Raw genomic sequence first — 26437 nt, forward strand, 5'->3', positions numbered from 1 at the left:
TTGCTTGCTAATTCCCTATGAAATACTTCCACCTACTGGCAATATAAGGAAGGTTCACATGCTAACTTTATTATACTCATAACAGGATTTATGGAGACTGTCCTTCCAAACATTTGGCAGAATACTTAGAAATCATACATCAGGATATTGACGAGGTTAAGAAAATTCTTTGTCTGCACTTAGAATTCACCCAAGTAATACATACCCCCATGTATTTGATATATAGGTGAATGCACATAAGGAGTTTGCAAACACCCCAAATGAAGTACTGTGCAGTAGCAAAGAAAAAACTTAGTGAGAAAAAGAAATAACTTAGACATAGAGAGAAGAGATGGTCTCTTTGGCAAACCAGTTAGCACATTTCTAATCAAATCACAAAGAAATGAGACTCTGGCTGCAGAGGTGGAAACAGAAACCATGGCCAAGGAAAACATATTCCCTCTAATGAAAGTGGTTGGTCCATGACATCTGAGCAGAAATTAAATGGGGTTTAAATGTAATGTATCAAAAAGGTATCTATTGAAAAAAATTCACAACTGATGCTTTTTCTTTTTTCTTTTTTTCCTTCTTTTTATAGAATCCATTTGTGGGAAATGAGTCCAGACACTAAAATATGGGATAATGTATCTAATCTCTTTTGGAAACAATCTGGGATTATAGAATCAAAGATTGGTAATATGTCAAATATGGGTAGAAACCTCAAATGCCAATCCAGTCTTAATTTTACTGATGAAAATGTTAGATCCAAGGAGCACAAGAAACTTGTGTAAGTCTTCCACTTCATAAGTAAACCAACAAATTTGATTAAAGGTAAAGCAAAATAAGAGGCTTCTGTATGAATTTTAAATTTTATTATATTGCTTATAGTCAACCTCTCCAGAGCGGAGAGTTCCAAAAAACAAACTTAGCATCTCACCAACATAGTGTAGACATTCTGTTGGGTTAGCAAACCCTTCATAGGGGCAGAAAGTGTGGCTTTTGTTTGTTGACATAAGCTATGCAACCTCTGTCGTCAGACATGATCCAGATGGAGGGGAATTGCTCTGAAAAATCAGACTTTCCATACTAACTTATATTATGACTTCCCTTTTTTGTACAATTATAATATCAATTGGACTGCCTCAGCCACATAAGGCCTGCCTGCCCTGACAAGCAAGCACTGTACCAGGGTGAAAAATTCCCCTGAAGTCAAGTGACTTGACTACTGACTGATAAATAAAAGCAAAAGAGCTGTTTTTGGAAAGTCTCTCTCACTGCTGGATGGAGGAAAACCCAAATATTATCATTCTATTATCTCACCTAGCCTTCTATTCAGCTTCTAAAGAATTACTCAAACTTCCTGTTGTTTGGCCTTTAGATGTGGAAATTCATCCAGGTTGCCTAGTCAAGTTTTCTACCTGCTACACCTTAAAGGAGTCCACAAAAGTCTTCTGGCTAGTCTTCCAGGATTTTACTATGTAGTCTTTAGATAAAGAAATTCACCTATGTCTCCTATCCAGAGATTTGATTAGCAATGAATTTCCTCTTCTGTCTCCCAGGATGACTCAGGCAGAAAAAAAAAAAAAAACCATTAAATAGTAGATAAGGTTTAAGGGACTTCTATTTTAGTTTATCTCCACTATAGTAACATTAGTCATAAACTTTGTGCACTTATGTACCTGTTTTTAACCTTAATTGATTTTAGAATGTTATATCTCAGCTAAAGGGCAATACGACCCTAAACTGTTCTTAGAAAAAAAAGATGATTGTAATCTCTCAGCCCAGTTCGTGTGCTGATGTCATCCCACTGCTTGCTCCTAATGTATAAAATAAACCTCTGCTGAAGGCAGAGCAGGAAGACTTGCACCCAGCTCTGACTCCCGTGTCTTCCTCGCCCCCTTCCCCGTTTTTTTCCCCTTTCCTCCTTTTTTTTAGGAATCTCCACTCGCCGACGCCTTCCCACCTTAGGGTCCTGCCTGTCTTGCCTCCAGACACCTCAATAGTTGGAGCTGGTCTCCAACAGTTTGTTCACTTAGAATTAACAGGGAATGTCAGGGTGTAGACAAAGTACAGAGCCCTTTTAGCAGCCAACTTGCAAGAGGTCCTGGATCTAAGTAGAATAGTGATTAAAGTAGAATAGTGATTAAATTCTATTTCCTTAAAACTAAGCTTTCTCTAAACATGGTGTATACTATCTCTGTTTTCCATGAAACATGAAGAAAATGAAACTTCAGAAGGAGACACAAAGACTTGGTGACTAAAGTAAATTCATATAAATAACTTGGAACATCAAGATTAGAACGTCTTTAACATTTCCAAAGTCCTAGAGGCATAATTTCCACAAAAAGATATTTACCCCAGAAACAGCTGACTGTGCTGTGACTTCACAATAATGTGAGCATTCAGAAGAGGTAAAACCATCTTCATCCTTGACCTGGTCCTGTCATTTAACAACTGCATGAACTCAGATGGAGGCTGTCCTAAGCACTGTGTTTCACTGGCAGTGTGGTTGTTTCTGGGGTGTGAAATAAACCTCTGCTGTTAGAACAGAGAAAGGTCAAGTTTTATCATTGAGACTGATAGATTTCGACCCTTAAAAAATAACATGGCAGTATATTTACTACTTCCAGGAGCTTTAAACACACACATACACATCCACACGAATGCTGCTACATACATTTGAAAATTAAATTCCTAATTTCCTTGCCAGATATGGCATGTTTCTTGAAGAGGGTAAATTTCTAAAATGAGACATTTATTCAAGCTCATTATAAAGTATAATTTTTCCAGAATATTTGAGTGTCCAAAGGTAAATTAAAGAGATGTGTACAAAGTGAAACTCTTTTTCTAATTAAATCACTGACATGCTAAAAACTTCATCTGGAAAAAAAAAGTTCTTCAGCAAGAGCATCAGCAGCATAGCCTTTAGTTCTTTTCTAGTTTTAAAGGCATAGCATTGAATGTCTCCAATACCAGCCCTGAGGTACCTTGAAAGATTCTGAGTCACTTTGGCACAGACTTACCTTCTACCTGAAGGGTGGATGTCTTCTCCTGGGTTTATGAAACTGGTGTGTCTATATTGACCAACCTACTTCTTGCACCTGAACAAACCTTTCACTCAAAACTAGTTTCTTCTCTGTATGGAACCTGAGGCAACCTTTTGTTAAAATCAAATGGTAATGACTTTAATCTGACTGCAGAATTAAAGCAACTAAATAAGGTGACGGGGTATGGAGAACAAAAGGAGTAGGGGACACAATGGACTATGCTGGAGGATTATGGGTGTTTGGGTGGTGGGCTTGATGTGTTTACAAATGTTATTACATATCTGAGAGGTGTGAACCAGCATCCTAAATCCTGTAGTGTCATAAAGCAATGTTTCCCCAATAAAAACAAAGATAATTATTAAAAAAAATGACTATAATGCCAAGAGTATAATATATGTAGGTATTTCATTTGCCCCTCACCCACATTCTGGGGCATTGTGCTCATTTGTAAAGCTAGTATTCAATCATTTCATTGCCTTCTTTGAAACCCTTTGTTTCCACTTGTTTTTAGGATAAAGTTTGTATTTTCTTAAACTGGAAAACAGAGCTTTGCATGATCCATTCATTCAGTCCACGATTTTTCTCCTGGATACGTTGTTTTCCATGCCAACAGCCTTTCATCAGCACTAGTCATCTCCCCTCTGTGCCAGCAATAATGTCTCAGCCTGATATAACATTTCCCAGCCTCCCAACCCCCTGGGTCATGATCTGCAATCATCTTGCATGCTGCGACCAAGCTTCAAACACCTCAGGCCACCACCACTCCTCACTCCACCTACATGAGTTTCCTCCAGCCAGTCCTTCTTTCTTCCAGGACACTGTTTCTGTTTCTAATTATAAACATCTTCCTGTACTAACTGCATCCCCTGTGAGGGATGAACTTGGTTTTGTTAAGCATTGTGCTTCCTGGACCTGAAAGAAAGTGGTTGCCCAAAATACACATACACATGCATGCCAATGATTCTGGTTTATCGTAGTTAGTCAAAAGAGTAGTTACATCATTTTAAAAATTTATTTAAACTATCAAATACAAAAAACATGCTTTCTTAGTTATTAAGAAGAGTGATGTTGCTTCAAAGTAGTTTCCTTCCTCCAGGTTCTGAATACTGAATTACTGCCAAACAAATGACAGCTTTTCCTTCATCACACACTCCCAGCACCCCACAACCACTCAGTAACTGAGAAAAGTCATCATTTTTGAACCTGCCAACATGATAATCTTCCTTCCTTTCTTCCTGCTTTCTTTTCTTCCCTCCCTGCCTCCACCTCTCTCTCCTTCCTATCTTCCCCCTTTCCTTCATTTCTTCCTTCATCCTTTCCTATAATCAATGCCATTGAGAAAAAGCACTGAAATAGTGGTATATATTCTTATAACCACATTTTCATGTGCAAGCCCCACGATAACTCTATCAAGTAGGTATTATCTTCAACAAAAGAAAATATGAAAAGTAAATTGGTGTGTTAGACATCATCACACAGTAACTTACAAGAACTGTGGCTGGAACACTGGACTTCAGACTCCTAGAGTGCTTTCTAATACCACCCTGGGTAAGTTAGCTAGCTCAACGACAGTATCTTACAGAAACCATAGATAACCTTAAAGGAAAGAAATAAAACTGTGGCAGCAGTTCTAGAAAATGTAGAGAGTTATTCTAGAAACACTTTGACACATAGCAAGGTCATGGCAGCTTCCAAAGGACAAGAAAACTTATGGATCTCATCACTCATGTTAGGTCATCTTGGCAATAGCTGACTCTGACATTTTGCCTGTCACTCACATGCACTGAAAGGCATGACATTTCTTACATCTTTGAAAACATAGATAAAATAAAAGAAATTGCTCTCATTCTGAAATTTACCTCTGTTTGACCAAAGGGGTTGCCAATAGGGCAGGGATAAAACACACACAAAAAAGGGGAGGGTCCCCTAAAAAAGAAACAGGATACTACCATGGTTCACACTTGTAAACTTGCCTTCTATAATATATCTTCTCTCCACACTGTGCCTTTCGTATTGAAAGGATGAGCAAAAATCTTGCTGTACTCTCTTCATCTGTCCTCCCAAGATTACTGAGAATTGATGTCCTCTCAGGTGTAGAAACCACACTTGCTTGGCTATAATTTCACTCAAAGAGTTGTTCTGAGGTTCAACTACACAAGCTAGATAGATATGTGGTATGACCTGTTGACCATACCACAAAGGGAGTCATTTCCTCAAGGTCACAAAGAAGTCAACTGCAGAATTATTTCTAGAGTTTTTGTCTTCTGAAGACCCAGCGTATAGAACCTGGCTTTCTCTCATTCACTTGTGCCCTGTGAATGAATACTGTGGTTGTTAGTCAGCCCAGTTTTCCAGAACCACTCGTTGCTGTACATTGAGCCCTCCTGGTTGGAATTATTACCATGTGATCATGACATCACAGGAGCCTGACAATTCCGTCTCCTCATGTTTCGAGCACAGTCACGGGATGATAATGGGAAAGACCTGGGGAAAATATACTGCACCTATGAGGTCCAAGCAGCCTTTATTCTCTCCTCCTTTGTGACCTTCTTCAGTGGACTCCTCATCTTATTCATTTGCAGGCTAATTTGGAGGGCCATAAGAAAATGGCGAAACATCAAGGGAACAGGAATACTCTTGGTCAGTGTCCTTACTAGGGATACCACTGTATGAAGATCAAAGACAGGTTTGGCATATGTTTTTGTGTTTAGAAAACAATATAGGTTTCACACAGTTTCCGTGGGTGAATGGAATCAGCACTGATCTGGTGTCTTGGAAAGAGGCAGATCCTGCTTTGGGGTGCAAAGCAAAAACCTCTGACTAAAAAGACAAAGTCAGGGCTTGTCTCCTGATTTCATAGAAGCAATGACTTTGATGAATGATGATGAATGTTAGCTGTGAAAAAGCAGAGGTCACCACCACCCCACCCCCAAAGTGTACATGTCTTCACCTTCCTTTTGAATTTGAAAATGACTGTTGTGCTAAGTGTTATGAGAGAGGCAAAATGGATTATCATGGTCAACCTAGCATCACAGATTGTTCCTGTATGATGCACTGGCACTCACACAGGCATACTGCCTCTCCTGCGACCTGTTAACACAACAATCTGAGCTGCTCATGCCTGTGCCATCCAGCCACAACCCAGAACACCTTTTCTTTCTGAGGGTGGGTGTCGCTGACTAAAAGCTGCCAAGTGAGAATGATAAGAATGATGGTATTTTATCCAGATCAGACTTTAAGAACTTACAATAAAACTTTCAAATATTACACAATGACTGCCTTATTGCTAGTGGTTAAAGGCAAAGAACTTGATTGTTGCATGTGTGGTTTGTTATCATTTTTGCTTCCCAAATTTGCTTCTCTGATAGAGTGTAGTAATTTCCTTAATAGAACACATTTCACCGGTGTGTTATAATGAATATTGAAAATTTGCTTAAAAGATTTAAAGCTAAATGCTGGGATAACAGAATGAATAATTACTTGGTACTTTTAAAAGTCATTCATTATCCTCTGGTTTTTGGATTGAAGTTCATAGATTTTGTTGCTAAATGAGTTCACCCAGTAATTATTTCTAGATTAAGGATTTTAAACTATGACATAGAAATTGAAGAAAATTCTAAAGCACTGAATTCTTAGCAAGACTGACAGTGTCCATTGAGTAAATGGCATAGTGAGTCTTCCTCATGGTCTCTCAACTTTTGTATTTTCAGTATACACCTGATCTGGAGAATGTTTAATCTCTTTGGACTTTTGTTCTAGGGAGTATAGATATTTGCTGTATTTTTCACTTGTTTCTTTGAATATAATTCATGTCAAACTTCAGTCCCAAGATATCTTTTAATTTCAAATAGGAAGCAAATTTTATAAAATGTTAAGAAGTGGGATCTAAGCAACCAGAATCCTATATTGTTTTATTTTTGAATCTTGAGGGAAGATTTTGATTAAAGTCAAAAGACTTTTCAATGTGTTACTCAATTAAATTGAGTCTGCTGTATTTTTTTCCTAAGTCTTATGGAAGTTGACCTAATACAAAATATTACAAACCTAGGTGCTGGCTTTCAAAAGTTAAGTCATCATTTTCTCCTTAAATCTACATTTTTAAAAGATTTCCTTCACTAAGCACAGATAAGCCAGACAGGAAAAGACACTTTATGACTTTACATATATGGTATGTAGAGGGGAAAAAAAATGTCTGGACTGTATGATTAGTGGTTATCAGAAGTGAAAAGGGTATAGATCAGGAAAAGGAAATTTTGGTATGGCGAAAGATAGCTTTGAACTTTTAGTGGTGAAATTTAATGTAAGTATATATATATGCTAATTCTCAAAGATGAACACCTAAACTTTTATGGTGTTATCATGCCATGTTACATCAATAAAAAAATTATTGATTACATTCCTAAGCCCAATTTTTTTTATATTTCAGGGTCAGTTTATTTTCCCATGGAAGCTATCTCTGTTGTGATGATGGAGTTCACATGAGTGCCCTATTGATGTCATAGTGAATGTATTTTTAAAAATCAATTCTCAGACATCGTCTCAGGAATGCACATGATGAGTCTTAGGCATTATAGGGCAAATTGTTGATCAATAAGTGAACTGTATCTGATGGTCACCCAGTGGGACTTTCCCAGCATTCAGAATATAGTAGAAAAATCAGGTCATTTTAAAACCCCAGATGCACTTAAAATGAGGTTGGTAAACATCAGAGGGTCTCAGCGTGGTGTGATCATTCCTTGCTCACTTTCTTCTTTCTCTGATAATTCAAGGCCAGCACAGTTGGGGTAAACTTTCTCAGACTCTAGTCTTTCCAATTGCTGGCTCATGGGAAAGTCATTTAATTTATCTTCACCTTGACTTCCTTATCAATTTTAAGTGGGTTTGCTCATACTTCCAGTGTCTATCTCATAAGATTATTATAAGTTATAAATATAATAATTATATAATGTAATTATACAATTATGTAACTGTGAAGGAGTATAATTTCACCAGGACATGATGCCAGATAAGGCAACATAAAATTGCTGAAATTTTCCTTCTTTTGCTCTCAAGAAAAAGGAGGTTGTGGAGGGCAGATTCTTAAGCAATTACCTGAAAATCATTGTTTTTTAAAAAGATTTATTTATGTTTATAGAACTGAGGTATAGGTCAGAGGTGTGGTAGGTAAGAGGATTTACCAGAGACAGAGTGGGGAGCAGAACAGGCAGACTGACAAAGTATACTGGTGAGGGAAGCAGCAGGCGGGTCAGGAGAGGTCTGCCATGCCATGTGGGTCAGCTCCCGAACCGGGGATCGAACTCGTGCTGCAGTGGCTTCGGAAAGCTTCATCATGCAGTGCTTTAACCAGTTGTGCCACCAAGGAGAGCCCTGAAAAAATCCATTTGTAATCTTTGTCTATGTATTTTGACAGAAAAGGATAAGAACCTAATTCCCAAGGAAGAAAAAAGCATGTTGTGCTCAATCCTGATCAGCACAATAATGTTACTTAGAAGGGTCTGGGACTGAGAACATCTGAGAAAGGCATGATGAGGACTGCAGAATTCAGGATTAAAATCTGTGCAGAAAATCAGTAAAATGCAAGCCCAATGACATTCATTTTATGAAATACTGAACAAACAACTTCAAGGTTCTCTCAGTTGGACAAGGTGGAGTGATTCTGGCTGGTAGCACAGCAGGAGACTCCATCACCATACGTAACATAGTATTTGCTTTGAGATCCAGCTTACTCTCAATTCCTTTCTCTTGCTTATAGGAGCTAATTTTATCAGGTGGTATTCTCAAAAAGCGTTTCGACAGCCTCCACTTCCATGGAATATTCCGTGATCGTATAGAAATGTTGCTTTCTGCACAGACCTTTGTGGGGCAAGTGTTGGTAAGTAGATTTTCACTGTTAGTTTACTAGTGGACTTCAACCATGAGGCTGATTATAATCACTCTACATAAGCTTACCACCCAGATACATATCTGGTATTTCTTGGTAGGAAACCCGATCTCCATAAGTCCATCACTTTTTCTGTTATTTGACTTTTTTTTTGGAGTGATTGTAATTATTTAGCATTATACTTTACATTCACTGTCACCCTATTCTGTAGGAAAAAAGTCTTTATTATGGCAAAGGTTGATGAATTTTGTCCTGCTTTTATTAGATATATATTAGATCTATCTGGCCTATATTAGATAATCAAAAAATGTGATGTTCAGTCGATCCATCTGTTTTGAAAAAATACAGCTATTTTCCTTTCCTTAATTCCAATAACCTCTTATTTATTATCCAAACTAGTCTTTTTTACCCCTACATGATATTTAGTGTTTTACTTCTTGTTTTAATTGAAACAACTTGCATAAATTAGAACTATTCTCAGCATCATATTTGCAGGAATTCTTAACCTTATGCCCATGGGTAAAGAGTCCATACTATCTTCCATAGGCTGAGAATCCTTGGAAGCTTCTGTAATATTAATTGAGCAGTTATTAAAATTATCTGTACATATGTCTATGACCCCCAGTGTACTGTAAATTCCTTGAGACACAGACAATTTCAATAAGGTGTTTATATCCCATTGTCTGGGAATAGCAAATGCCTCATCAACGAATATTGCACCGATCATCATTTGATCTGAAATATTTAAAAGTCTGGAATTTGAGGGTATACTGCCATCAGATGGTGGTTTGGTGGAAGATAATATGTGTGAAATAGAGAACACTCTCTTGTTTTTATCTCTAGTAAAAGTATTGCTTTGTTTCTAGTTACTGCTGCTTAATTCAGACATAATTCATTTTATACTTATTTGGAAGTATATAGGTAAAATTGCTTTTATGAAATCTGCAGGAGATGTGGAATCACCTGGGAAGGTGTCTCTCTTCTTCCTGCCTTGTCAGGTTTTGGTCGCTTTTCTTAAATCCCTATCGGTTTTAGCTGTTGTAGGAAGATTTGTGATTCTTTCTGATCATGATTTCTTGGTTATGAGCTTTTCAAATATTCAAATCATGTTTGACTGTATGAGGATAATACTGGTGATAATGTTGAAAGATTTCTGGGGTAAAGCAGAAGAGAGCTTACACCACTGACTGTATGAGCCCTGTATATGGAGAGAGGGAGAAGGAAAAATCATTGATACCAGTAAAAGTACTTTTTCAGTGATGAAAAAATCATTGCTTCAGTCTGATTATGTAGTTGAAACAATAGGAGGCATGGTGCAAAGGTCAAATTAGAGTAAATACTCTAACACTGAAACATATAATTGAGACTCTCAATAGGGGTTCCTCACAAACATTTTATTACAAAATGATTAAATGAGATAATCCTTCCTTGTTTTTTATCTTTGTAATTCTCTCACCTCCTCTCAGCAAAACACATGCCAGGCAGACATTTATATGAAAACACAAATAAAAAATGTGATTAAGGTCTTGCTTGCATTTAATGGGACTTAAATTTCAGTGGGGATAAAAATAAATATGTTCAGATGGTGATCAATGCTGTGAAGGGAGTTATGAATGATGTGTTTGAGAATTTGGGTAGTTACGGAGTTAGGTCAATTAGATAAAGTGATCTGGGAAGAAATCTCTGAAAAGTGAAGATTTGAGCTGATGCATGAAAAACCAGAAGGACCAATGGAAGAATGGAGAGGACAAGATTCCCAAAAAGAGCACAAAATAAGGAGATTTCTTACTGAAGGTATCAAAATGAAACTCCAGTGTAACAAGTCAAGTGGGCAGAGGAGGATGAGGTCTGAAAGGAGCCTGGAGAAGCATGTGTGTGTTATAGTAAGGAGCAGGGCTAGCCAATCACAGTGCACTTATTTTAATGCAACAGGTGGTCATTAATGTTTTTCCTTAAATATGGGTTTGACATAGTCTAATTAGATTTTTTAAAAGTTAAAAGGCACTGAATGAGAAAATAAAGGAATTATCAATGGCATGCAAGGTAAATTAAAATAGGAATTAGGAATACAGTTTTAATGTCACATAAATTTGACTTAAGGCAGAAACAATAACTAAAGCCAAACAAGGTTTACTAGGGCTGCGGTAGCAAAGTATCACAAAATAAATGGCTTAAAAAACAGAAATAAATTGTGTCAGTGTTCTGGAGTCTAAGATCAAGGATTCATTCCTTTTTCTTTTGCAATCTCTTTACCTCCATGCCAATACTTGTTATTTTCTTTTTTTATTGAACTAGCATTGTTTGTAAACATCATGCAATTTTCAGATGTACCATACTTTGAAATCCATGTATATTAAATTATGGTCATCACCAAAAGTCTAATCTCTGTTCACCATCATACAACTGATTCTTTTGCTAGTTTTACCCACCCCACCATCACACTTTCCCTCTAATAACCACCATAATCTTTTCACAATCTGTTTTTGCTTTGTTTCCCTGGTTCATGTATTTGATTATCTTCCCTGTAGCAGGTCCTGAATGAAATTGTACAACTTATGTTCTTCTCCACGTGGTATTTTCAGCTTGCAAAATACCTTCTATATCCATCCATCTTGTCATAATTGCAGAATTTGATCCTTTTTATTAGCTGAGTGGTATTGTACATATATGCCACATCATCTTTATCCACATATGGGTGTTTAGATTGTTTCCAGGTCTTGGCTATTGAAAATAATACTGCAATGACATAGGGGTGTAAACAGTTCTTTTTTTTTTTTTTTTGTATTCTTCAGATAAATACCAGGAGAGGTAGAGCTGAATCATATGGCATTTCTATTTTTAATTTGCTGAGGAATCACCATACTGTTTTCCACAGTGGTTACACCAGTTTACAACAGTGCAGTCTATGTCCCATCTTTGCCAGCTCTTTCTGTTTCTTGTCTTTTTTGATAAGTCATTTTGACAAATGTGAGTTATTAACTCCTTGTGGTTTTGATTCGCGCTTCCCTAATGATAAGTGATGGTAAGCATCTTTCCTTGTCTGGTGGCCATGTGTATGTCTTCCTGGGAGTAGTGTCTATTAAGATCCTCTGCTCATTTTTTGATTGAGCTGCTCTGGCCTGAACTGTGGCAGCAGAGATGAAATGGGGAGTTGCTATCATGCATGCTTTTGTTACTTCTCCCTTCCTCAGGGTTTCTATTCCTTGTCTCCACCACCACGGGGTTTTCTTAGGCTGAAGGTAAAGGTATCTACACTGTCTGTGCTGGCCCCTCACTGGGATTATGGATTGGGCTGTTCCTCCAGCTCCGATGCCTTCACTGGCCCCGATCTTCCCACTGTCAGACACACTGGGCATCTCTCTGGGGTCCTGATGTGATAAAAAGAGGAACACTTGATGAACTATAGCTGTCCTATTAGTTGTAGATTAAACAGAAGTAACAAAGGAAGGATCCCATGCTAACATGATACTCTTCTCACTCTCAAGGTTTGGTTCTTTCTGGGGTTGTGAGTTTACCATACCTCTCTAGCTTGTGGAAGCTTGTTGGTAGTTTTTGACATTCCTTGACTTATAAATGTACCAGATATTTATCTTCATTTTCACATATAATACAGAGAATGTTGTCTCCGTTAATCTCAACAACAAATTTCCCATTCTTATAAGGACATGACCATATTGAATTATATTCAGTCCTTATGGCCTTAATTTGATTATAGCTGCAAAAGTCCTGTTTCCAAACATAGTCATTTTTGAGGTACTATGGGTAAGGACTTCAACAGAACTTGTGGGTATGATACACTCAACACATAACCTTTGTGATATCAATGAAATATATCTCAACCAAGATATAGCATGATAGTTATCACTGCACCAAAAATATAACTTCAAGATAAGTAATTAATGAGATAATAAAAGCAAAATATTGCAAACATATTGGTAATAGGAGCTTTTACTTTACCTATTTCAAAACAAGTCATACAAAACATATAACATACTATATGAAAAAACATGAAGCATAAAAACATGCAGAAAGAGAGGCTCCCTCTGGTGGCACAAAGGGGTTAAGCACTGCACTATGAAGCTACCCATAGCCACTGCAGCATGAGTTAGATCCCCTGCCAAGGAGATGACCCACATAGCATGGCAGACATCTCCTTTTCCACCTGCTGTACCCCTCAGCAGTGTACCTCAACCTACCTGTTCTGTTCCCCAATCTATCGCTGGTGAATCCTCTCACTCCCTGTACCTCTGGCCTGTACCACAGTTATTGTATGCATAAATAAATAAGGATTTAAAAAATAAGCATAAAAACCAATAGAGTTTAATTAATAAGAAAGAATTGATAGGCATGGAAACTTCATATGCTAAAAACAGAAATTAAACTTTCAAATTTCTATTGATGGTTTGTAAAAATTAAATATATATTAGGCCACCAAAAACAGTCCAATTATAAAACTTATATAGTCAGATGATGTTAACTGCAGTAAATAAAGTACAGTAAATACAGAAAATAATGGATAAACCCAGGAAAAAGAACCAAAAACAAAGCCCTGACAAACATTCATAAATAATTTAATTATGAATTATTTATGAATCAGAGAAACCAACATGATTTAAGAATATTTAAAGCATAAAGGTAATGAAAAAATTACCTACCCCTCACACTGATAGTATGAGAAAACAGTTGTTCTTTATTTATTGCACAGCAATGAGATCTTAATATGGTAGATATTAAATGAAGTATAGGTCTAAAAGGTAAAAAAAATAAAAGTTTAAATCTAAACACAATGCATATAAAAATAGTAAGAAATTAAGGAGTTATAAAACAGCTGATTATCTGAAATAACTCAACAGAGAAATCAACAGCAAGCCTAAACAAGAAAAAAAAAAAGTTGGGGAGAGAAACAAAAACTATAGCAAACTAATAGGGTCTCTTGTTCCTAAAAGCCTATGTGTTTGGACAATAAATGAATCAACTGCCTTATCTTTAAGTGAAAAGTTTTGTTTTTTGAAGCTCGGAGAACTTTTTCCAAGGAAACTGAACTGTTGCAGAACATGCCTAAATTGTCTTTGTCCACTGCATAGACTAAACTCCACTGTTATAAGAATCTCTTTTCTCACTACTCCTACTTCACATCCATCTCTTTCTCTCCTCACAGGTCATGTTCCTTCCTCCATGTCTGGTCTCACTTAATATGGCGGAGATTTATGCATTTCATTAGTCTCACACTATAAATATATGTAAATATAATTAGTACTTTCAATCCCTCTTAATTTTAACATTATATTTTCCCCCTTGGTTTGATTTTTTTCCCCTTCTACTAAGTTTTAATAAGTGATTATACTGTTAAGGGGAAGGATGTCCTAAAGGAACTCTGCAGAGTCTTATGGACTCCACCGCCTACTCCAGCTTTCTGGACTCTACTACCCCCTACTCCAGTGATTGGAAACTACAACTCCCAGCAGTACTAGGGAGAGAACTGCGAGGACCCAAGGGTGGAGCTAGCAGGAATTCTGGGACATTTGGGGGATTAATATGGTGCAACTGCATCTCTCTCTCTTTTTCGATAAACAGCGTGACTTGGTGTTTTCAGTCAGCCAAGTGGGTAATGTCTTCCAGTTACTTTATATACCGCTCTCTTTCCCTGGGTTGTTTCCTATTCCTTCCCGTTTTGTAAATAAACTCATTATTGACCCTTTTGTGTGTACTTGCAATATAACTGAATTGTGAGCATGCGAGTGAGGCCCCACAGACAGGCAGCCCAGTCCCCTCTGGGCTACCCTGTAACAATACTACACATGCTACCCCACCGGTTCAGGGGACAATGTTCCAGTAAACCTTTTTGGATATTAAATCTGTTGTGTATTTGTGTATGTATCATCCCAAGCTTTACTCTTTGAGTTTCTTGGGAAAAATCCACAAGTCAACTTGTTTCTCCTTTGCTAGAAAATGGGACAAGGTTCTAGCACCGCCTCCAAAAAAAAAAAAAAAGAAGAAGAAGAAATAGCAGGCTTGTCAGTCTTGTGTCTTGTAAACTTTGCTCTACAAAAGAGGCATTCTTGAGCCACCATGTTTTTCTACCATGGCAGCAGCTCACACTATGCCTTGAGGCAGAGGACCTTCTCCCTCCCCCCCTCCCCACCAGCAGTAGCCAGCCAGGTGCCATTTCTCTTAGCCAATTTATACACATCATGCTTCCTTGTGAGTCCCCTGAGCACCCCCGAAAGCCTCCAGCAGGCTGTGCAACAGCGTCTCAGACACCAGCATCTGCAGGTATTCTTTCCCAGGCTTTAATGGTCAAGGCCACTGGTAGGAATGGCCATCCATTAGGCCACCGCTTTAGGAGGTGTTATCAGCCCATCACAGGCTGAAGCTTTTCCACCAAGAGCAGGACCATAGCATAGCAATGAAGTTCAATGGCTGCCTGTCCCTCTGAGCAAGCAGCAGTCCTTCTCAAACTACTTCATCCGGGGCTTCCCAGGCACCGCCCTGAGAGTTCTAAGCACTGCTAGAGCAGCTATGTTTCTTCCTCACATAATGTAGGGCAATTTACTAGTCCCTGGGAATCCAAACACGGGAGGTTTTTTTCATCATTTGATAGTTTTGGTAAGCACAAAACCTGGGCTTGAGCTGGGCTTGGTACTTCCTCAGCATTCACTCTGCCATGTGCTGGTGGTAATATTCCTCCTCAGTTTGAGAAACCCTGTATTGGGTCCTCCTCCTCTGCCCCCAACCCGCCAACCCCCCCCCATCCCCATCAGCATGGAAGCTTCAGGCCAGCACAGAGCCCACCAGGCACCTGGTCCCATGAGGCTCTCACTGCCTTTACCACTAGCCCATCAGGGATGTGCTAAACTCTTCAACTTCTTGAGCTGAATTTGGTTTACAATTTTTTTTTCCCCTTCAGAGTACTTCCTTGACCATATCTTATAGATTTGGCAAGTAAAGTTCTTATTTTTATTGATGCATAATTCAAATATAAGTTGTTTAAATTTTAATTTGATTTCCCATTTAATTCATGATCTCTTTAGAGGAATATTGTATGCTTTTATTTTCTTGAGGTTAGAGTGGCTCTCTTTTCTCCTTTAGTAAAATTTATGCTCTAAGAATATCATTGCATTTATGACTTCTAGTTTATACAATTTATGGGGAAATTCTTTGTTACCTAGTGCATGATCAATTTTTACTACTATTTAATGGACTTTTGAAAGCATATGTATTATCTGTTTGATATGTAAGCACTATTAATTATGTTATATGTTTTATCCATAGTCTTAATTATTTGCTATCTGATTGAAAGAGGCATGCCAAAAATTCTCATTTATAATTTTATAGCTTTATCAAATATCTTACTTTGCCAAAGGATTTTGAATTACATATTTTATATAACATCAATTAGTGTATAACATTACCTATTATAGCTTCTTGGTTGTGCCTTTTAACAATATGAAATATTCATTTTTGTCATATTTAGTGATTTTTTTCCATATTTTGTTTTTCCTGCCTGGAGTACTGTAGAATATTAGAATGTAACAGGCTTTCATGTTATTCATACTTTCAATCTTTGCCCTATTGCCTTTTAAGCATGCCTCTTATAAGTATCAGGTAGCTGGATTTTTGTTATTTTATGGGTTAAGAATGCATTTAATTGTTACTTTACCAAGAGAATTATTCTCCTTTATGGTCCTGTTTCATTGGTCTTTATAGTAGTTAGAGATTGAATTTGCTGCATAATAGGATATCTAGATTTTATTGTCTTCTAACACATGGCAAGTCTGTTAGTAAAGAAGGAAGAATGCTTATTGGATACACACTAAGAACTGCCTCACAGCCTACTCTCTTACTAGAGAAGCAGAATTACATGATGATTGTGAATCCAACATTAGCTCCTCTAGTTCCTACAGTGTAATTTTGAGAAAGTACTAATTCATGTACTGATAATATTATTATACAGTAAAAAGTAATACAGAGAGACATATACAGTGCTTATAAAGCATCCAAGGCATACTAAGTAGTGCCCACTGGCTAATTGTTAATTGTTGCCATTATTGATTAAGTGATTGGTTGCTACTCTTTTTTGTATATTTTGACTTGAGTAGTTCCATTTTTAATAGAAAATCAGAGGCATTTAGACAAATAAAACAGACTCCAATCTCTATTCTCTGTGTATCTCTGCATGCTATATTTATATTGTCAGTTGGCTTTAGTTCATAGCCTTTCTGGCTTAGACAGACCTTTCTATGCCTCCCAAATGGCCAGCACTTGCTGATGTTGCCCTCTAGAATAAAGACATATATAGATCTACCAGAATTATTTCCCATTTCCACCTGACTCACTGAACAGTGTTCTCAGACTGGTAGTGCCTAGTGCCTTCTTTTGGTGTGACATACATTTTAATGTTTGATATATCTGTATAGCATTCTTTAGGCTTGTTGCATGATATTGGTAGTTTCCAAAAAGCATACAGAATTCGGGTCAGGCCAGAGGTGCAGGGGAAATGAGAGGACTCCCCAGAGATAGAGTGGGGAGCAGAAGAGGCAGATCGATGACGTACACTGCTGAGGGGAGCAGTGGGCGAGCTAGGAGAGGTCTGCCACTCCAGTGGATCACCTCCGGGGCTGGGACTGAACTCACACTGAGGCATTCAGCTAGCTTGCAGTGCTGCATCCCAACCCATTGCACCACCAGGGAGGGCCTCATTTTGTTTTAATTGCATTATTTTTATTGAATTTATGTTGATTTATAACAATATATCTGATAGAGGAAACTGGTTCACACCTCTTCAAATATATATTGCCACAAAAGCACCCATAATCCTCTACCCACATCCACTGGGTTCCTGTCTGATTAGTTCCCCACTTCTGGTAGTCTCAACTCTATGGACATATTTCAAGGTTTGTCTTTGGTTTAGTTTTGACTATTCCTTTGTTTTACTTCTTTGTAGTCCACATGCATAAAATCTTATGATGTTTAACTTCCCCTTAATTTGTCTAGCATAATTTTCTTCAGTTCTATTTTGTGGCAAAAGACAAGATTTCATCCTTTTTAAAGCTGAGTAAATTTCCATTGTGCATATATACCTCATCTTAATCCATTCATCTTTTGTTGGACACTTGTTCTGTAACCTAAAGAGTGCATTATAATACTATTAGAAAAAAAAAAAAAAACAGCACATCGAATTGGCAGGCTACTATAGCAATGTAAAAAATCAGGTTCATTCCTACATGCATGCAAACAATAAACTGGAAGATACAAATTTAACAATGAAGTTGAACAAACCAGCATGATGAAAACCATAAGACATTTTTAAAAGAAATAGAAGACCAAAAACTTCCATTCTGTGAGATATTCCATGCTCACAGAATGGAAAAGTTGACTTTGTTAAAATGACCACAGCATTATACAACTTTAGTGTACTATCAGAGTTACAGTGTCTTGCCTGTCCATTGTCAAATTGACAACAAACCCTAAAAAGCTAACATTAGGACTAAGGCTGTAAAAGGGGAGAGTGTGGGCCAAGAGCAAAGTGGGGAGGGAGCCCACTGTTTTAGATGGTGGGTGTGACAAGGTAACACAGCCTGAGGGGAGATCTCCTATGCTTCTGAAACACAGATAAACCTGCAAACCAACATTATCTCAACAAAAAGAAAAAAAAATGGGTAGTGATTTCAACATTCACTTATTGAATACTCACTAAAGGCTTAGTTAGTTTTTCTTGAATGAATGCTAGCATAAATGAATGTCTGGAAAAATCTTTCTCTCCAGACAGATACATAATAAATAAAAAAAAATAAATAAATTTGGATTGTTTATTCATCTATATTCATGTCAATAAAGTGGATTTGTTTCTCTTTTTGTTGTTTTTTAGGTGATCCTTGTCTTTGTACTAAGCATTGGATCTCTTGTGATCTATTTCATCAACTCTACTGAGTAAGTAAAATCCCCGATCACTATTGTCTGCTGTATCAGTAGATTGCCAGCTAATTTGGGATTTCCTCTCAGGATCAATGCTGAATACACACAAACACACACACACACATATGGATACATGTTTAGCTCTCCCCATGAAACATTAAACACAATTACACAAATATCAAAACTTGCTTGACTTTGCTGACTTACATTTCTCCATGCTGCTAGGAATCGGGTGCTTTGCACACTGTAGTGTCTCTGAGACTCTAAACCTCGTTTTCTCCAGTTTTCTACCCTGAGTCACTTATGAGGTTATCTCACACCTTTGGATTCCTTAGGTGTTGAAGCACACAGCACACATCCTGTAGTGATTACAACATTTCTCATAGGTTTCAAACAACTTTGAATGGTTTTTGAGAAAAGAAAATGCTAGACCTCACCTCACCTGGGAATAAAGGAACAAGTTCTCTGAAGGACTCAACCTACCAAATCCAAACTCTGTACTGATTCTTTGGAAATGATGTTGGAAATAGTATTGGAATTGTAAGGACACAAAATTCAGACAACTTTAAATATACTAGGGAAGTCAGTAGTCTTTACTTTGCGAATTCCTTACGGGTCTTTTAAGAAATTCTTCTAATTTGGTTCAGATTACTTCATTTGAGTTGTAGTAACTGTATATCAGGGAAGCATGAAAGACAAACTGTCCTGACTGGACGAATGATCTCTCCAACCAGGAGTCCTCTGAATACTCATTTCCAATGATAAAATGGACTAGAACCAATAAACCCTGAAAGGAAGAACATGTAATTTTCCTGTTATTTTCAACTCCATGCACACACAACATAGTGGTGGTATTCATACATATTTCTACTCCTAGAAGAAAAATAATTTCTCTTCATATCTGAACTGAAGCATCTGGATGGGCTATTCATGCTGAATAAATAGAAAATTGTTTACCTGTCCTTTTATTGGTCCTATAGCAAAAACACTTTTAAAAATGTTCATTTTTGTAAATTGTCCTTTTTCTTTTTCAGTCCTGTTGGAAGCTGTTCTTCATACCAAGACAAAACCATTCCCATTGATTTGACTTTCAATGCTTTCTTTAGTTTCTATTTTGGGTTGAGGGTAAGTACCTATTGAAAGCGGGAGTAAACAGACAAACACAACAGGCACAACATAAAGAGATTTGTGCGTGCTTTAGTTATACAATCTGCCTGTGTTTTCAGTCTCTAAAACTAGAGCCGGGCCTGTGCCCTAAATGTTAAATGTATGAGAAGTCAAATTCTCTCTCATGAAACTGTGTATCAGGCCAAAAATTCCAATGCAAATGAAAACGATTCCTTTTTTTAAATATCATCACCCTGTCACAGAATCCTCTTTATTGGCTTCCCACCTCCCACTGAGAAAGCTTTACTGATTGTCACAAGCTGGCAGAACCTGAATAAGCTTCTGGAAATGTCACTGAGTCCCCTGATGACATATGTGACACACAACTACATAAAATATCTTTGCATCTTTTTTATACTCATTTATTAAATATTTCGTTCATTCCACATGTATGTATTGAGGATCCATCCTAACTCTAGATTTCAATGTAATTCTCTATTCTGTGTACATGGGTAGATAATAAATATGGTCTATGAATGAATATATGTATAGGAGATGTGTATCGTATGGTTCTGGTAGTTTTTCCATAAACATTTTTGCCACCTAACTAATTGATCATAAGGCATTTTTGTCACAAAGGAGAAAAGAAAGAAAAAAATAAAAATGCCATCAAAAGGACATGATGAAACATGAAGAATTAGCAACAAAATTAAGAAATCTTTGCATGTGTGGGTAGATTCATGACAACCTTACACCAAAAACTACTTTTCTTTTTCAGTAAAACAGAAAAGAAAAAAGAGGGACATTGAAAGTACATCATGAACACATAAAAGTAGTAACAAAGTTAAAAGACAAAATATGTTCATATATGTTTACAAATACTCTATGTGTAGATTCATGCCAAACTATACTGAACAAACTACTTTCCTTTCCTGGATTGCACCTAAGCACTAGTCTCCCAAGTTTTTCATTTGTTCACAGTATTGTATACTTTCTTGGTACTTTTCAGTGATCAAACTTAACTAAAAGTGTGAAATCAGAGAATATAAAGCCAGAGAAATGAAGCCAAACTGTCATCCTGTCAGCTATTTCTTTCCTCTTTTATGGCAAAATTGCCTCACAGCCAACTTCCAATTAGTTATGTGGTGAAAGTGTTTGCAGAAAAGATGCGTTCAGTGCAACTAATAGACTTGGTTTTATACACACACATACGCACACACAAAACCCTGACCCTTGAACAACTCGGGTTTGAATGACTGGGTTCAATTATTCATGGATATAGTTCTCTCTACAGGTTCCACATGCACAGATTTAACCAATCCTGATGTTTCTGCATTGAGTCCCCAAATTTGGATCCCCTCATAGGAGGGTCAACAATAAGTATACACAGAGAGAAGGCAGTTCCTCTGTCCTAACCTTCATGTTGTTCAAAGATCAAGAGTATATCTGTGTGTGTATAAATGTTTATATGTTATATTTATTTCTATGACTTTCCTTAAAAACTTACCCTGACCACACTGATCCTCAAAATCTTTGTACAGCAAACTACGCTTCCTTTTGAAAATTCTTGCTTTCTTAACCTAGATAGAGAAGCTCATTGACAAAGACTGACCAACTATGGCTGTACCACTTCCATTGAAGATTATCCTAAATCATTAACTTTATTGTTCACAGCAGGGATTTATCTATATCCTATATATAATATAACTCTGAAAGCAGCAGGAAGGTCAAGGTATTTAATCTGAGGCTTGAGAGTCTTTCTAGATTGATTTAAGTAAATTAGGTTCATAATAGGTTCATGTTACCTATTGAATAGCCACTAAACACACTATCTAATTATATAAATATTTATATAAAGGTATATGTATACTAGAATGACATTAAATCTTCAGCTGATGAATACAATATATCTGAATAAAGCCATGCTGTCCACTTTAAAATTATTTTCTTAAAAAAAGTTTATTTAGAGCTCACCCTGGTGGCACAGTGGGTTAAAGCACCGCATTATCAGGCTCTCTGAAGCCACTGCAGCACAAGTTTGATTCCCAGCCAGCGAGCTGACCCACATGGAGTGACAGACCTTTCCTGACGTGCCCACTGCTCCCCTCAGCAGTGTACTTCATTGAACTGCCTGTTCTACTCCCCACTCTGTCTCTGGTGAATCTTCTCACCACCAAACCTCTGGCCTGTACTGTAAGCATAAATAAATAAATCTTAAAAAAATAGTTTATTTTTTTGTGTAGAACTGGGGTTCAGGCCAGAGGTGTGTGGGAAGAGAGGATTCACCACAGACAGAGTGGGGAAATCTGTTCAGAGAGATCTACAGAAATATACTGCTGATGGGAGTGGTAGGCAAGACAAGAAAAGTCCTCTGTGCCATAAGGGTTAGTTAGCTCCTTGGCAGGGCATGACATTCAGGCCTTTGTGGTGATAGTGGTGAAACTTAACCCTTAGACCAGCAGGGAAGCCCCCATTTTAAAATTATTTGGGGTAAAAAAAAAAAAATCAATGGTACTCTTGTTTCCATTTCAGTTTTTGGCAGCTGCTGACAAGATCAAGTTCTGGATGGAGATGAATTCTATTGTGGACATCTTTACTATCCCACCAACCTTTATTTCTTATTATTTAAAGAGTAATTGGCTAGGTAAGTGTGCTGAGGGAATCAGGAAAAAATCTCTAAAAAAACCCTCAATACTCATTCATAAGTATCCTCCATTTTTCTTGAAAGCATAATTTAAATAATTCCCCACTATTTTTGTACAGCATTGTTATTAATATATTTTCAGAATTCATTTTCTTTAGAGATTTATTTATTTATGCATAAAAAAACTGTAGCATTGAGCAACAGTGCAGGGAAGGGTGAGGGGATTCACCAAAGACAGAATGACATTGAATCTTCAAAACTTCATGTCAGAATAGGCAGATCTATTGAAGTACACTGCTGAGGGGAATTGGGAATGAGACAGGCGAGGGCTGCCTCAGCATGTGTGTCAGCTCCCTGGCCAGGGATCCATCCATGCTGCTGTGGCTGGCATAGCTTGACAGTGCTGAGACTTAACCCCTTGTGCCACTACGGAGGCCCCATTACTTTTGTACTCAGTAGCCATGGATGTACTTGATGCACAGCCAGTATTTGTTTCTGAACTGATCTCACCCACAACCTGAGAGGCAAGGCCCTAATATCCCCCATGACACCTGTTGCTGAGGTCCCTTATGAACTGTGAAAAGGGGAGGCCCTAACCCCCATGTTAAGATAAAATACCTGCTTCAGTTTTTGAAAGGAACAAATCAATATCCAGACATGTTAAGATATGTTAAAGATTTGTTTAATTAATTGCTTAATCTTTAAGATGGATATATTGGCAGAGCACGGAAGTTATGTGACTCATCATTTTTAATTCGATTTTATGATATTATCTATAAGCTACTTCTCACAATTGTTACTATTAACCTTTATAAAGTAAAACATCAGGCATACACTTGATATCATATGCATATTATAAAGATGTTATACTATGGAATTTAAATGGATTATGGATGATTTGTTCTCTGTTCTAAAGAGGAGTAAAGTATGAGCAGTACTTTTACATGCAAGGCAGGACTAATTGAATATAGGAGGTATATTACATGAAGAGGTAGGTATATTACATGACGAGGTAGGTCCTCTTATAACCCCCATTTTACAGATGAGTAGGTAGAGAAATTAAGAGGATTGTTTTAGATTACAACATCTTTTTAAGTGTCAGGTTGAGGATTTGAATTCAAGTTTATGTCCTTTAACTTGCGACATAGTATATGTTATCATTTCAGAGAGGGAATGAAAGTAAGCAGTCCCAGCGTAGTCATAATTAAGACAACTACCCGCAATGGCCCTTTTCTTTGTACTGCTTTCTATGATTGCTTTACAGGTTTAAGGTTCTTAAGAGCTCTGCGGCTGCTCGAACTCCCTCAGATCTTGCAGATGCTGCGAGCCGTCAAGACCAGGTAATTGCCAGCCCCACCTGTGGTACTACTTACCGTCTTGGTTTGGAAAATTACAATGTAAACGATGCCTTCAATTCAACTGGTTTTCCATCAGAATTTCAGAGCAAAAGTCATGAAATTCCTGAGCCCCTGAGATATTCCCTTCCTTTCTCCCATTACATTAACATCACACACTGGCCAATAAGTTTGTAGGCCTTTGTTTCTTCTTTATTGTGTAGTTGCAACACTTATGTTCATTTAGACTTTAATTCTGGACTGATAATGTGCACTCCGCCACTCTCCCCACACTCCAAAAATAATCAAAACAACTCAGAGGTTCTCTCACATTTGTTTCTAGGTCTTGGGACTCTCTCCCGCCTAGAAATATAATTGTATTCCTGAGTGTGAGAGCTGTCCAGAAGAAGCAGCAAACCGTTGCTTATAGAAATAGTGATCCACGTGTCTCAAAAAAAAAACCACTGTTGAGCAACAATTTTCTAAGACTTTAAGCTGTTTAGTGTCATGTAACCCACTCAAAATATCCATGCCTATGATTTCACCAGAAGCTTGAAATTCAACAGGCCAGGTGGATTTCACTGCTAAATGTTTATGTACTAATGGGATCAAGCAGGGCTATTCACATGTGCTAGGTAGCCCTGCTTGAAAACAATAGAGATTTCAGATCAAAGATACTGGTTTGAATTCAGGAATAAGAGAGTATATCTTTGTGATCTGAAATTTCATTTTGAAGCCTACTCTTTAGATTCCTAGGATACTGCATTTTGTACTATTGTAAGATAACAGCAACCTATCAAACTGGTTTTATGATGAAACACATAATAGTATTTTTTAAAAAGCACTGTAATATAAGTCTAATGGTGACAACCAAATCTGCACTTCTCTGAACAAATGTGTAACAAGGTGAGTTTTAGTGTGTGCATCTCAAACTCTAATAAGAATGCGAATTACCTGAGGACCTTGGAACAAGGCAGCTCTGTAGGTCAAGGGTGGCACCTGGAGTCATGCATTTCAAACACTCCCAGGCAGTGTCTTTACTTCTAGGCCATGAACCACACTTTGAGGACTAGGGTTTTGAGGACTAGGGTATTTGCGTTATTCTGGAACTCGTTGGAACCCAACAGCTCTTTGTCCTTGTTTTTCTAGCACTTCAGTAAAGTTTTCCAAGCTGTTATCAATAGTTCTCAGTACCTGGTTTACTGCTGCAGGATTCATTCATCTGGTAAGCGTCTAATCAACCTTTTAATGTTGCCTTGCACCATGCATGCCCCCTCCTCTGAACAAATGAGATGTAAACCTGAACTTCTGTTTCAACACTAACACTATCACGTTAATCTTTCTGATCCCCTGAGTTCTTTCCATCCCCATGTTTCTCACAAGTATCTAACTCCTATACTCAAAATATGTAGATCTAATGAGCTTGCCATTCAAAATTACAACAATAGGAAAAACTTCATCACTCTATTTTCTTTGGTGTTCCATAATTTTAAAGAGGAATAAAGAGTCATAGAAATGAAAAGCCTGGAGAATTGTGTGTGTGTGGGGGGGGGAGTAAAGGTGGAGGGGGCAGCAGGTGGAGATAGTGTGTGGAATTGCTGAGTTGCAGAGAAATTTGGGGCTTTCATGATTCTAAAATTAATCTATATATGTAGTTGCCTCTTTTGCACACAGGAAAGGCTAGTTCTTATTACACATAATCATCATGTAACAAATGGATTTCAGTGATAGAAAAGAAACTACTTTGTTGTCCAGAGGACAGTTGAGGAGCAGTCATTAGCAAATGTAGAACTGAAGTGGGATATTAAAAGCCTGAAAAGGTTTTTGAAAAACAAACAGAAAAATATATAGCAGTCTTGTTTTTGCTCAAATCTTGCTCTCAAAATTAATTCTAACAATAGCCAGAAAGAGAAAAAAATGTGTAACATCATATCCACTTCACCCAGGAAAATGTCAACTACTATGTCATTACATGATAGGAACCTTGAAGAAATATGAAGACAGTAACACCCTTCCTCGTGATAAAGCAGGAGAGAGATTTCTCTGAAAAGCATTGTCAGTGCCGTAAAGGCTGATCTCTGCACCTGGGATTTGACTGAGCAGCGATCATTGTTGTCCCTGAAAAGACCCTCTACATCACAGAACTGTAGGCAAGGGAATGCTGGAAGAGAGGCCACAATAGAAGAACTCTCTTGCCTTCCATAATCATCGAACATAGATGCTCAGGCTGAAGTTGGCTACGTGCATATTTTATTTGACATACTTACTTTTTTTTTTTTTTTAAGATTTATTTATTTGTGCATACAGACCTGGGATACAGGCCAGAGGCTCAGGGACGGCCAGAGGCTTCACCAGAGACAGAGTGGGGAGCAGAACAGGCAGATGGACAAAGTACACTGCTGAGAGGAGCAGCGGGCAAGACAGGAGAGATCTGCCATGCCATGTGGGTCAGCTCCCTGGCCAGGGATCAAACTCACACTGAAGTGGCTATGGCTAGCTTGCAGTATCGTGTCCTAACCCATTGCACCAC

General features: G+C 37.7%; 1 protein-coding gene across 1 annotated transcript in view; it reads left to right on the forward strand.

The window, feature by feature from the left end:
- The first annotated feature begins 5471 nt into the window (after window positions 1-5471).
- Window positions 5472-26437, forward strand: part of KCNU1 (potassium channel, subfamily U, member 1) — a 108160-nt gene continuing 87194 nt past the window's right edge. The window contains exons 1-7 of the mRNA XM_012724777.1: window positions 5472-5666; window positions 8782-8898; window positions 18776-18837; window positions 19857-19947; window positions 22462-22573; window positions 23838-23913; window positions 25057-25132. Of these exons, the coding sequence (XP_012580231.1) occupies window positions 5472-5666; window positions 8782-8898; window positions 18776-18837; window positions 19857-19947; window positions 22462-22573; window positions 23838-23913; window positions 25057-25132 (729 nt within the window). The remainder of the gene's footprint in view (window positions 5667-8781; window positions 8899-18775; window positions 18838-19856; window positions 19948-22461; window positions 22574-23837; window positions 23914-25056; window positions 25133-26437) is intronic.

The sequence above is a fragment of the Condylura cristata genome, unplaced genomic scaffold (assembly GCF_000260355.1).
Source record: "Condylura cristata isolate star-nosed mole 26May11 unplaced genomic scaffold, ConCri1.0 scaffold00014, whole genome shotgun sequence".
In the NCBI taxonomy this organism is placed as follows: domain Eukaryota; kingdom Metazoa; phylum Chordata; class Mammalia; order Eulipotyphla; family Talpidae; genus Condylura; species Condylura cristata.